The 13,174-nt window shown below is 31.5% G+C and overlaps 2 protein-coding genes across 2 annotated transcripts; both read left to right on the forward strand.

The window, feature by feature from the left end:
• On the forward strand, window positions 1-3,291 carry LOC125834066 (putative pentatricopeptide repeat-containing protein At1g12700, mitochondrial). The gene is made up of 2 exons (XM_049513275.1): window positions 1-1,913; window positions 3,053-3,291. The coding sequence occupies exon 1, from the start codon at window positions 1-3 to the stop codon at window positions 1,777-1,779; it is 1,779 nt and encodes a 592-aa protein (XP_049369232.1). The 3' UTR covers window positions 1,780-1,913; window positions 3,053-3,291.
• A 7,280-nt stretch (window positions 3,292-10,571) lies between these two features.
• On the forward strand, window positions 10,572-12,443 carry LOC125833967 (putative pentatricopeptide repeat-containing protein At1g12700, mitochondrial). The gene has a single exon (XM_049513175.1). It carries the CDS (start codon window positions 10,572-10,574, stop codon window positions 12,342-12,344), a length of 1,773 nt encoding a protein of 590 aa, XP_049369132.1. The 3' UTR covers window positions 12,345-12,443.
• The last annotated feature ends 731 nt before the right edge of the window (window positions 12,444-13,174 follow it).

Genomic DNA, 13,174 nt, shown 5'->3' on the forward strand with positions numbered 1-13,174 from the left:
ATGAAGGGAATTTCTCTCCGAAATGGCAATGGTATTCCTTTCATCTCTTTATTTCCTACTTCAGATTCTTGTTTTTCGCCAATTATAGTCAGAGTTTATAGTAATAAATCCATTTCGGTACTGAGTAAATTTAGGGCAAATAGCAATTTTGAGTGTTTAGATGATGCTCTGATTCTCTTTAAGCAAATGGTTACAATGAAGCCTCTTCCTTCTCTTGTCGATTTTTCTAAATTATTTAAGACTATCATAAATATGAAGCATTATTCTGCTGTCCTTTCTCTTTTTCGAGAAATGCAGAAATTGGGTATCCCAATTAATGGAGTCATCTTGAATAGTGTGATTAACAGTTATTCCCTGATGCATCGTGCTGATTGTGGGTTTTCGGTGTTACCCATTTACTTGAAGAATGGTATTTCATTTGATGTTGTCACCTTTACCGCCTTAATTAGGGGATTTTTCGCTGAAAATAAGGTCAGAAATGCTGTTGAATTGTTCAAAAAATTGGTGCAAGAAAAGATTTGTGAACCTGATGAAGTCATGTATGCAACCATCATGAATGGGCTTAGTAAAAGAGGTCATACGGAGAAGACTTTAAGTTTGCTCCGGTTAATGGAACAAGGGAACACTAAGCCTGACATATTCATCTACACCATTGTTGTTGATGCGCTTTGCAAAGATAGAAACTTAGATGGTGCTACAAGTCTTCTGAACGAAATGAAGCAGAAAGGCATTCCTCCAGACATAGTCACGTATAGTTCATTGATTGATGGTTTGTGTAAGCTTGGTCAATGGGAAAAGGTTAGGATTTTGTTCTCTGAGATGGTGAACCTTAATATTTATCCAAATGTGCGCACCTTCACTATACTAACAGATGGACTTTGCAAAGAAGGGAAAGTAGAAGACGCTGAGGAAGTAATGAGACAAATGGTCCGAAAAGGTGTAGAACCTAATATAATTATATACACTGCGATAATGGACGGCTATTGTTTGCGTGGTGAACTGGATAGAGCGAAGAGAGTTTTTGATTTCATGATAGATAATAAAATTGAACCTGACATTATTTGCTATAGTGTACTGATAAATGGATACTGTAAAGTAAAACAATTGGCCAAGGCCATGCAATTGTTTCATGAAATTTCTCAAAAGGGATCAAAACCTGATATTTTTACCTACAATATCCTCTTGCAAGGTCTGTTTGAAGCTGGAAAAATTGACTCTGCAAAAAAATTCTTTGCTGAGATGCTATCAACGGGGCTTGTACCTGATTTATACACTCTCTGCACTTTGCTCAATGGTTATTTTAAATATGGACTTGTTGAAGAAGCTATGTCGTTCTTTAATAAGTTGGAAAGAGAGATAGAATATACCAGTATTGAATTTTACAATGTTGTCATTAATGGATTGTGCAAAAATGGTGAACTCGACAAAGCTCGTGTGATATTTGAGAAGCTTTCTTTAATTGGAATGCTTCCAAATGTGAGAACATACACTATAATGATAAATGGATTTAGTCTTGAAGGGTTTTTGGATGAAGCTAAAGATATGCTTAGGAAAATGGAGGACAACGGTTGTATGCCAAACAATGCTACATACAATGTTTTTGTACGAGGATACCTAAGGTGCAGCAAAATTAATGAAATGGCAATTTTTATGAAGGAAATGGTTAGAAAGGGCTTCTCATGTGATGCAGATACAACTGAGTTACTGGTAAACATTATAAGGGAGAATCCTTCTGTCCTTGACATGATACCTGAGTTTCGATCTGAATATAAGAAGTGAATATTTCTTTCTCTTGCTTTATTTGGCTTTACATTCACAATGAAAAGTGACGTCCATGCAATTACGGAAGATAAAAAAATGGCAATTAGAACATCACTTGAGCTTTCCAGGCATGCTTAAGGCTTACAGAGGAGGTACATCACTTTTGATATTTCAATTCTTTCTCCACTTATGAGTGATAACATGAGTTCCCTTATGTGTACACGTTATAAGTCTAGGAATATCATTTTCTGTGCTAAATAGTTGTCTTCGTGTACTATTGTTTTCCGTCTTGTTGTGAATCAATAACAACTGCACGTAACTTGAAATGTTTTGGGAACAATCTTTTTTTTTTGTTGGAAACTAGTACTGTTGAATTTCTCAGCATTAAGGGTCTGCTGGCCATTTCCAAAAAGTATTACAAAAGAGGGGAACAATCTTATTCTAAACTTATTGGATATACTATAGATGAACAGTCAATACAATGTTCGAGTTATTTAGAATACATTTTTTTTTTTTGAGAATATTTTCTAATGCATATTTCTGAAGGTTTATATATGATCCAAGAGTACTGGATGCTTTATTGGGAATTTACATTTTCATAGAACAATAAAATTGTCAAATATAAGTTCATTGGGCCTTTGACTACTTGTCACCATAATTTAGATAGGGTTGTGCTCCATATCACCATTTCCAACTAACTTAGAAGATGGAGGGAGCAGTTTTCTTTTGAAGATGGAGAAATCTGCAATCTGTTATTGTACCCATAACTTCATGCTTCAATGCTGTGTTATACTGCTGGTAACTTTACTATAATTAGTGAAGTTAATTAGTGGGATGGACACAGTAGAAGGGAAGTTTGTGCTATGCTCTGTACTCACTATAAGGTATGCAAATGTATACGTTGTGATATTAGGATGTATTTTCATTTCTTCCATTATTATTACAATTTAAGTTGAAGAAGACATACTTTACACTTCCGTATCTAAAAAAAATCTGTTTTTTCCTGTCTTTACCGTCGACGTTAAATAACTAACATTTTAAATCATCTCATTTACACTTGTGCTAAGTTTAAGTGACCTTAATTTGAAGTTAAAGAGTATTACTGGGTTCGTCGATCCTACTTAACTTGTGTTTTATTTATAAGAATGCTTTGTTTCATCTTTTCTCAAATTTGTCTGCCAACGATGAGAAGGAATAAGTATGGATAAATTTGTGGTGAACTGAATTATATGCAGACTTACTGGATGATATCAAATACGCAATTCTGACATTCTTGTTCTTTTATTTTTAGGGATTAATATCGAGATTTCCTCAATCCTCTCAAGTGTTTTGCTACTATATCCAAATAACTTTGACGAAATTGTGCTAGATGAGACAGGATATCTTGGTTGAATTCTATGCTCCATGGTACTTTAAATTGTCTCACAGCAAGTCGTTCACTTGATTCGGGAATTGATCAGTAAGTTCTATTTAGCTGGTCCTGGTATATCACCTAAGCTGTAACTTCTTATTCAATAAAAAGAAGTGCTAAATGTGCAATTTATCGGAATAGACTGAATAGGTTGTGACACTGCTCAAACTAGAGAATCAATATTTTACTTAATAATCTACTGCAAACGAACCGAAAAACTTGTACAGTGCCTATCAATGCTTATTCTCTTTTGCGTCTTTGAGTGTGAGAAAACTAATCATCTGTTGAACTTGGGATTTTTTTAGTACTTTATTTTTGTTTATTTTCTACAGGAAGAGGGATCGTTCTTCTATTTCAAAGCCCTTTTTTAGTATAACAGTTTTTAGTATTTGCCTAAAGAAGTACATTGTTTATTACCAAATGGCATAAGAGCAACCGTTACTTGATTGTGCAACCTCTTGATCAATCATGAAAATGAATGATCATCTAGTTTGAAGAATAACTAGTCTTATGTAGTTTGAATACTTCACTCTTTTACCATTATAATATTTGGCAACAATTGTCTTCTTACGACTTGCTGCATTTATACTTCAAGGGGATTTATTGATTCACAAGTACAAAAGTGCTAACAAGGATAATATCTGCAAAGAGCAGAAATCCTTTGAGGATGGAATCAGATATCCGCCAGACTTTAGTGATTCACAAGTACAAAAGTGCTAACAACGATATATCTGCTTCGCTCCCTCTTTTGCCTTTTATGAAACTACTTCAACTCAGCTGTATATCTCATCTTTCCTGTTCTTCATTGCATCCATAAGATTGAATCTGTATCTCATTCTTAGGATACCGTTCCTGAATTACTGACTGATTTCTGCTACTAAATATTTACTGGTTCGGTGGTCAGTTTAGCAGTTGAGAATTGACTGTTTTGCAGCTATTTTCCCCTTTTATACTCCTTCCTCAATCTCTCGTCTCTGTATTCGAAACAGGTTGAACATAAACTCTAGTTTGAACTTCTTTTTCTACAAGATATGTGACTATTTGGCATGATTTTTCAAGTTTTTATCTAAAATGGGTGACAATTTACAACCCTTCTTCTACCAATGGTATGAAATTCCTGGCGGTTACAGGGACTGATGTAGTTTGTATCATTTATATTTTTCTTTGAAAATTGGTTCATACTGAAATTTAACTTACTTTGTATTCATTTCATCTAATGAGCACTATTCTTTAATTGACCAAATACATAGATAGCTAGCACCCAAAATTGTCTGAATTTTTCATTGAAGGCATGTCCTGTTAGCAACATTTACTTGTTAAAGTATGACATTCGTTTAGGGTGTGTTTGGTATGAAGGAAGGTGTTATCCAAGAAAATATTTTTTCGGAAAACAAGTGGATTTCTAACTTATTTTTTTATGTTTGGTTGGTGAGTAGAAAATATTTTTTAATGTTTGGTTGTTGAATAAATTTTTAAAAAATTTTTCCATATTTAATTTTTTTTTTTTTGATGGGAGTGCCCTGGGTTGGGGGTGGTGGGGGATGACGAAAAAACATAAATTTAAAATATTTTTCAGAAATAATTTTTTTTTAAAAATAATAATAATTGACCGGGGGTGGGGTGGGGGTCAGGGTATGAGGTGAAGTAAAAACTGAAATTTTAAAAAATTGAAATATTTTTTCAAAACAATATTTTTTTATGGGGGTGGGGGATAGGGGTGATGGGGGTTGGGTTAGATAAAAAAATCTTAAATTTGAAATATTTTTTAAAAATAATTTTTTTTATTTTTTGGGGAGGGTAGATGGTTTGGGGTAGGAGTAAATATAGATTTTATAATTAAGAAATAAGAAAATTTAACAAAATAATTTTTTTTATGGGGAGGGTCAGGTTTGGAGTACGGGGTAGGGTAAGAAAAAATACTGAAGGATCTAAGTAGAGTTTTGGAAAATGTTTTTCTTAATTTTTGAAGAGAATTCATTTTCCTTAAATTTGAAAAAAATGAGTTGATTTAGAAAACATTTCTCAAAATATTTAAGCCAACCAAACAACATATTCAACTATAACATCCTCATAGATGCCCTTTGCAAAGATAGATACTTAGATATTGTTATCAACCTTTTAAATAAGATGAAGTTGAAAGGCATTCCTTCGGACATTTTAACTATAGTTCATTGATTGATGATTTGTGTAAGCTTGGTCAATGAAAAATGGTAAAGACTTTGTTCATTGAGATGGTGAATCTTAATATTTATTCGAATAGTCATAAAAGGTATAGAGTCTAATATAATTACATACAATGTGATAATGGATGAGAGGTTATGAGCTCAAGCTTCTATAAAAATAGTGTCTTGCAGTCTATGATTGTGTACAATAAGAATTTACACCAAATTGTCTTTTTTATTTTTGGGAAAAGTCTCAAATATGCCATGAAATTTTGAAAAAAGGTTCATCCATGCCATCCAATTAAAGTTTGGTTCATCTATGCTATTTTTGTTTGAGAAAAGACTGGGTTTTGATTTTGCAAAATCGAAATTGTGAGCCTTTTTTCAAACGAAGATGACATAAATTGAGTTAATACATAAAATCCCTCTCAAACTTGTCCACGAAACTTACTTTAGCAATGAAACTTGTAGAGAACCACTTGTATTGTGGAAGGTGTTCTACACGCACCTCCACCTGTCGAATCTCCCTTCTTTATTTTTTCACTTTTTATTTTTTTTCTTCCACCATTCTGGATCCGGCTCCTCTCCATTTCTCTTCTCTCTATTTTTCCCAAGTTCTAATTTGGATTGGAGACACGTGTCATAGTTTAGAATTGATGATTGAGATCTAATTGATTAAAGTAAAGTCGTAACCATAGTTATTTACTTCCATATATTTGGTTCTTAAATATTTTTGCAATCCAACAATTCTAGATTTATATTATATTTTTCCTAAATATATTTAAAAGAATTTCTTTTTTTAATTGCTTGAGTAGCTTTTTGCTGATTTTTTACTTTTTTTTCCCTAACGTTTGCCATTTCTCAAATAGTATTTGCCAAATTAAAAATTAAAAATTGTGAGCTGACGTTTTTTTAAAATTTTAGGAGTAAAATAAATTTTGTCACTCAACTATAAATTCGTTCTTACTCCCTAAATGGAGTCCATAGTGCTCTATAGACACTGTAACTCTTAATACTTTATCAGAATAATAAAAACGTGTATTATAATTTTTTTCAAAAAAATAAAAATATTTAGTAAAAGTTTTAAATATGTATGCAGGGCAATAAAAAAAAGTTTTAAATATATTTAGGGAAAATATAATGGATTGCAAAACTATTTAAGAAGTAAATATATGGCAGTAAATAACTATGATTAGGACTCTACTTTAATCAATTAGATCAATCATTAATTCTAAACTATGACATGTGTCTCCAATCCAAGCTAGAACTTGGGGAAAATGGAGAGGAGCCGGATCCCACCATTCTTGAGATGGAGGGTGTATTTTTTTTATTTTATTTTTAATAAAATGTGAAATATTAGCAATTTTATTACCAAAAAAACTCATCAGCCCCCAATTTGCTATCAAGCTAGAACTTGGGGAAAATGGAGAGGAGCCGGATCCCACCATTCTTGAGATGGAAGGGGTATTTTAATAAAATGTGAAATATTAGCACATTTTATTACCAAAAAAATATATTTAAAAAATCATGGCAATTGAATAAATATCCGATCTATATTTTGGTAAAGCATTCTGATATAGCTTTGAATAGCAAATTGGGGGCTGCCTTTTTCTCTTTGTTTTGTTCAAATCAAACGAAGCTGAGACCTGCACTTTCTCTTTTGCTTTACTCAAATACAACAAGTTTGAGCAATCAATAACTCATTCGAATTGAAAATTCCAGTACATAATTGCTTTGAGATTTTAGTTTTGAAGAATAAGACGTCAGAGAAATCGATATTTTCAATACGAAGAATGATTTTGATTTCTTAGATTTTTCTCTGCTTTACCAGTGATTTCTCTTTTGATGTACATCTTGATGAGAAATTAAGATATATCAACGGTGATTTGTCTTTTAGACGAAGAAAGCCTCTCTTCTTGTTTGCCTTTAAAATTATAGATTAAAAAAATATAAATATGAAAAGAACATTCAAAGAAAATAGAGATATTCATCGGAAAAAATGTCTGGCAAAATTTCCAGCAATATGTACATCAAGAAATTAGTTGCAGATCTATATTTTGGGGGAAATGAAAGAAAGGAAGACGACGAGGAAAAAAGAAAAGGATAAAATAAGAAAATAAAATGAAAGAGACGGTCCCACTAAAAATTAATTATCAGTCCCCAATTAAAAAATGACACGTGTATAGCTAACTATTTTTCTGTACACATTTTAATTTGTTACGCGCGTGTAGCAAAGTAGTTCCACTTTCTTTGCCATGGCACATCTAAGGGGGTATAAAATTCAATTGAAACTAAATTAGGGGGTAAATAATTACCCGTAAAGTTAAAGTGCCAAAGTAATTTCTGCTGTCAAGTTCAGAGGGGATTTTATGTATATTCTCGACATAAATTAGTCAAACTTTTATCAGATGACATAGATGAACCTCTTCTCAAAGTTTGATGACATATTTGTAGGGGAGTTCATCGATCGGTTCGGTTTGATTTTATGTACTATCGGTTCGATATATTGGTTTTCAATTTTTAAATATGCTAAACCAATAAGATATTCTTTATCGGTTTTTGGTCATTAACGATTCGATTTTCGGTTTGCCCAATAAGAAAATACTCATAAATTAAATATATGATTTCTCACTTCTCTAACAATTTGGCATGATACAATGAGACAAACAAATCAGCTGTAAATGTTTTGGTATAGTGAAACAAGAAATATAATGAGAAATTGCATCAATAAGAGTAGATGTAGTACGAAGACTACAATAACACGTTACAACCAAAACATAATATGGAATTTCTAATGTGAAGTAGGTACTATGACGTGTGAAGTGTGTAGACCGTAGTGTAGAGTATAAATATAGTGTCTAGTTATGTTAAACTATTAATATTTAATATTTATGAAGGATATAATAGTAACTTACTATCGTTTTAATGGGTTATCAATTTACCCAATAACCCAATACTAAAACCCGATAACCCAATAAAACTTTTTATAAAACCATTAAAAAGTTGTGTTAACTCAATAATCCAATAGCAATGACCCAATAACATTTTTTTCGATTCGATTTTTCATACCCCTACATATTTGAATCTCCCATCCCCCCTCCCCTTTTTTAATGTATGTGAGGGAGTATTTATTAGTAGTATTAGTCTCACTTTAACAAACAAAAATTAAAAAATGCAAGAAAAATGTCACATCCTTAATGTACTACTAAGCACAAAAGAAGGATTGTATTGTAGAGAACTTTTATTTTTGTTGAATGATTTTACAAATGAATATCCATGTATTTATACTAATTAATTAGGGGCTAATATGTAAATAATAATTATTAAACAAGTCTCTACATATTAACAAATAAGTCCTTTTTCTAAAATATTCTACCCAACTAGAATATTCCAAAGACCTTCGATGAAAATTCATGAAGAGTCTGTTTGGAAAGCCTCCACGTAATTGGAATCACTAGGATAATAATTACTTGCCTGATAATTACACAATCTAGTAATTACGATGATTTGTTTGTTTGCCACAGTGTAATTACAAGTGTATAATTTGGTCGCACAAGTGTAATCATAAGGTTATATTGAAAAATCTATATTAGACAAGTAAGACCCTTTATAAATGATATTAAATGGAATATTTGAGATATATATTGTCTTTAAAAATATATTAATTAATAAACATATGTTCTTAACTAATATTATAAAAAGTAATTGATTTATATTCAATTTAGCATATTTTGATTAAATTAATCATAAAAACTAAAAGTACAAAATTTCTATGAACATCATGAATGCATGTTTGATAAAAAGATTAATATTATAAATATAATTCCATAAAATATAAAAAGATTTGACAAAAAGGTGATCTATCAAGTCTAACAAAAAATAGCTTGCAATATAAAATATCGAGTCAATACTCCTAAAACAAATTAAATTGAAAATTAAGATAAGTTTTAAATTCAAAACAAAAAAATTAACATAAACCCTTATGTCAAATTTCAACATAACATACATAAATATAATTTTTTTAAAAAAGGAAAACATAATTCCATAACTCTTTTGAACAATGAATTCTACTTTAATTTAAAAATTAGAATACTAACAAAATTATATTAATAAAAACAATAGACAATACGAAAAATTGCATAGAATCACATGAAATAAAGGTTAAGAATGAGAAAGAAATGAAATATAAATATATATTTAGAAAACATTAGAATAATAAAAATTTAAAATAAATTAAAATGAAATAAATAAAAATAAAAATAAAAGGAAGAACTTTAATCAACTTGTAATCACACCATGTCAGTGACGAAATCAAAATTTTTGTTAAGGGTGTTCAAACTTTAAAAGGGTAAATAAATTGTTTTCAAACCTTTTTTTTTTCGTGATGAGAGAGGAAGTCAACAAAAAAAATTTTAGCTACTAGTTGAATTTACTTATGTTTTTAATTAGGGATAATGGTTTGAAAAATATCCAACTTTGATCGGATTTGCTGTTGCGATACTAAACTTTTATAAGGACTTATTATCTCCCTAGATTATTTAATACCGTATTTTTTACCCCCTGAACTATTTAATAGTGTATTTTAAAGGTATATATGTGCCCACGTGAATACATTACTATTTATAATTTTGCATTATTTTTTATATCCACGTGGACAAATATATATGTTTAAAATACGGTATTAAATAATCTAGGAAGGTAATAGGTCCTCGTGAAAGTTTAGTATCGTAACAACAAATTCGACCAAAGTTAAGGTATTTTTCAGATCCTTATCCTTTTAATTACTGATTGAATTATACTCCCTCTGGTTCATATTAAATTAATTGTTGAGACATTTTTTTTTTGTTTCATTGAGATTCTTCATTATTTTACATTTTCTAGAAGAATAATAGTAATAAATATTATTTAATTTTTGTTCTTAATTATAATTGGGTCTAAATAAAATTGTGTCACTTAAATGAGTTACTTGTCCATTTCACCCAATTATCTAAACAAATAATTATATAAGTTACACTCAATTACACCGAATCCAATTACATACTCAAAATTCTTTGTATATCTTTTATATGCAAGCCCTCACATAGGCAACTTTGTGTCGATATGGTACTTACGTGCCTATGTGGTGCGATGATACGGCGGGTCATTCTAAAAAGCCGCATAAGTTTGCTGTGAAATTAGGTCACATGAGCTGAAAATTATTGAGCAATTGAGTGAGAGAGATTCGTTTGGCATTGGAGATGAGGAGATTTTGTCTGCGCAATGGTATTCCTTCTCTCTCTTTTTCTCCTATTTCTCATTCTTGTTTTACGGCAGTTACAATGAGAATTTATAGTAATAAATCCATTTCTGCAATCGATAAATTTGATATTAGGGTTAACATCAAGTGTTTAGATGATGCTGTGATTCTCTTTAAGCAAATGGTTACAATGAAGCGTCTTCCTTCTCTTGTTGACTTCTGTAAATTATTTAAGACTATGATAAATATGAAGAATTATTCTGCTGTTGTTTCTCAATTTCGAGAAATGCAGAAATTGGGTATCCCAATTAATGGAGTCATCTTAAATATTGTCATTAATAGTTATTGCCTGATGCATCGTGTTGATTGTGCATTTTCGGTGTTACCCATTTACTTGAAGAATGGCATTCCATTTGATGTTGTCACCTTTAACACCTTATTAAGGGGAATCTTTGCTGAAAATAAGGTCAAAGATGCTGTTGAATTGTTCAAAAAGGTGGTGCGAGAAAAGATTTGTGAACCTAATGAAGTCATGTATGGAACCGTCATGAATGGGCTTAGTAAAAGGGGTCATACAGAGAAGACTTTAAGTTTGCTCCGGTTAATGGAACAAGGGAACACTAAGCCCAACATAATTAACTACAACATCATCATAGATGCCCTTTGCAAAGATGGAAACTTAGATGCTGCTATCAATCTTATGAATGAGATGAAGCAGAAAGATATTCCTCCAAACATAGTTATATATAACTCAATAATTGATGGTATGTGTAAGCTTGGTGAATGGGAAAAGTGTAAGACTTTGTTCTCTGAGATGGTAAACCTTAATATTTATCCAAATGTACGCACCTTCAACATACTAATAGATGGACTATGCAAAGAAGGGAAAGTCGAAGATGCCAAGGAAGTAATGGGATACATGATCGAAAAAGGTGTAGAGCCTAATATAATCACCTACAATGCAATAATGGATGGATATTGTTTGAGTGATCAACTTGATGGAGCGAGGAGACTTCTTGATTTCATGATAAATAAGTGCATTGAGCCTAACATTATTAGCTACAACATACTAATAAATGGATACTGTAAGAAAAAGAAATTGCCTGAGGCCATGCAATTATTTTGTGAAATTTCTCAAAAGGGACCAAAGCCTTGTACTTTTACCTACAATACTATCTTGCAAGGTCTGTTTCATGTCGGAAGAATTGGATCTGCTAAAAATATCTATGCTGAGATGCTATCTGCAGGGTGTATTCCTGATTTGTACACTCACATCACTTTGCTCAATGGTTATTTTAAGTATGGACTTGTTGAAGAAGCTATTTCACTCTTTAATAAGTTGGAAAAACAGGGAGAAAATATGGATATTGTATTTTACAATGTTGTCATTAATGGATTGTGCAAAAATGGTAAACTTGACAAAGCTCATACTCTTTTTGAGAAGCTTTCTTCAATGGGATTGCTTCCGAATGTGAGAACATACACTACAATGATAACTGGATTTTGTCTACAAGGATTATTAGATGAAGCTAAAGATATGCTTCTGAAAATGGAGGGCAACAATTGTTTTCCAGACAATGTCACCTACAATGTTATGGTGCAAGGATTCCTCAGGTGCAGCAGAATTAGTGAAATGACAACTTTCATGAAGGAAATGACCGGAAGAGGCTTCTCAGTTGATGCATCTACAACTGAGTTGTTGGTAAACATTATAAGGGATAATCCTTTTGTCCTTGACATGATACCCGAGCTTCACTTGAAAAATAAGAAGTGAATATTTCTTTCGCTTGTTTTATTCGGCTATGCTATCACTGTGATACAATTTCCCTTTTATCCATGCAAAAGAAATGGCATACTATGCAATCGCAGAAGCTGATTGCACTTAGGATGCTGCTTGAGATTTTTAGGCAGGCCTATTGAGGAGGTAATTAAATGTTTTAACTTTTTTTTCAGTCTTTGTTTTCTTAGAAATCAGATGTTATTGCGCTCTTATTATGGGAAGAAATGGTGACCATATTGATTTTCCTAAAAAGGAGTAGTGGTGAGTTTCCTTGTGTGTACACTTTGTAAGTCTGTTAATATCACTTTAAATGCTATTTAGTTATCTTCAGGTTTCTTCTTATTGTTGTCTTCAAGTATTATCATTTTCTATGTATTTATTTTTAATTGATGACAACTGTCTTTAACTTACAAATTGCTACATCATGTCATCATCCATAAATGGAACACCAGAGCTGACACGATCAACTACATCCTTCTGTCCTGAACCATATAGTATGAATTATTTTGGTTTTCCTGAAATTGAAATAAAACTTGTTAAAATCTGATAGGATATACCATAGATGAATGGTCAACATCATTTTCAAATTATTTAAGAACATACTTTTGGAAGTTTATATATGATCCAAGAGTGCTGGATGCTTATTGGGAATTGACATCTTCATACAATAGTAATATTGTCAAAGTAAAGCTCATTGGTCCTGTGAAGGACCTATTTAACTGGGAATTTGAAAATGTAAATGAATTGCTGCTGAAAGTGGAGGCTATCTCTCTCAATGATCAGGTTGCTTTTGATTACTCACTGTGGTGGAAGTTTCAGAAAGA

Source organism: Solanum verrucosum, unplaced genomic scaffold (genome assembly GCF_900185275.1).
Source record: "Solanum verrucosum unplaced genomic scaffold, falcon-dt-bn FXZP01001052.1, whole genome shotgun sequence".
In the NCBI taxonomy this organism is placed as follows: Eukaryota; Viridiplantae; Streptophyta; class Magnoliopsida; order Solanales; family Solanaceae; genus Solanum; species Solanum verrucosum.

What these genes read in the sequence shown, in the direction of transcription:
- LOC125833967 (XM_049513175.1), top strand. Translation starts at nt 10,572, where the DNA reads ATGAGGAGATTTTGTCTGCGCAATGGTATTCCTTCTCTCTCTTTTTCT.
- LOC125834066 (XM_049513275.1), top strand. Translation starts at nt 1, where the DNA reads ATGAAGGGAATTTCTCTCCGAAATGGCAATGGTATTCCTTTCATCTCT.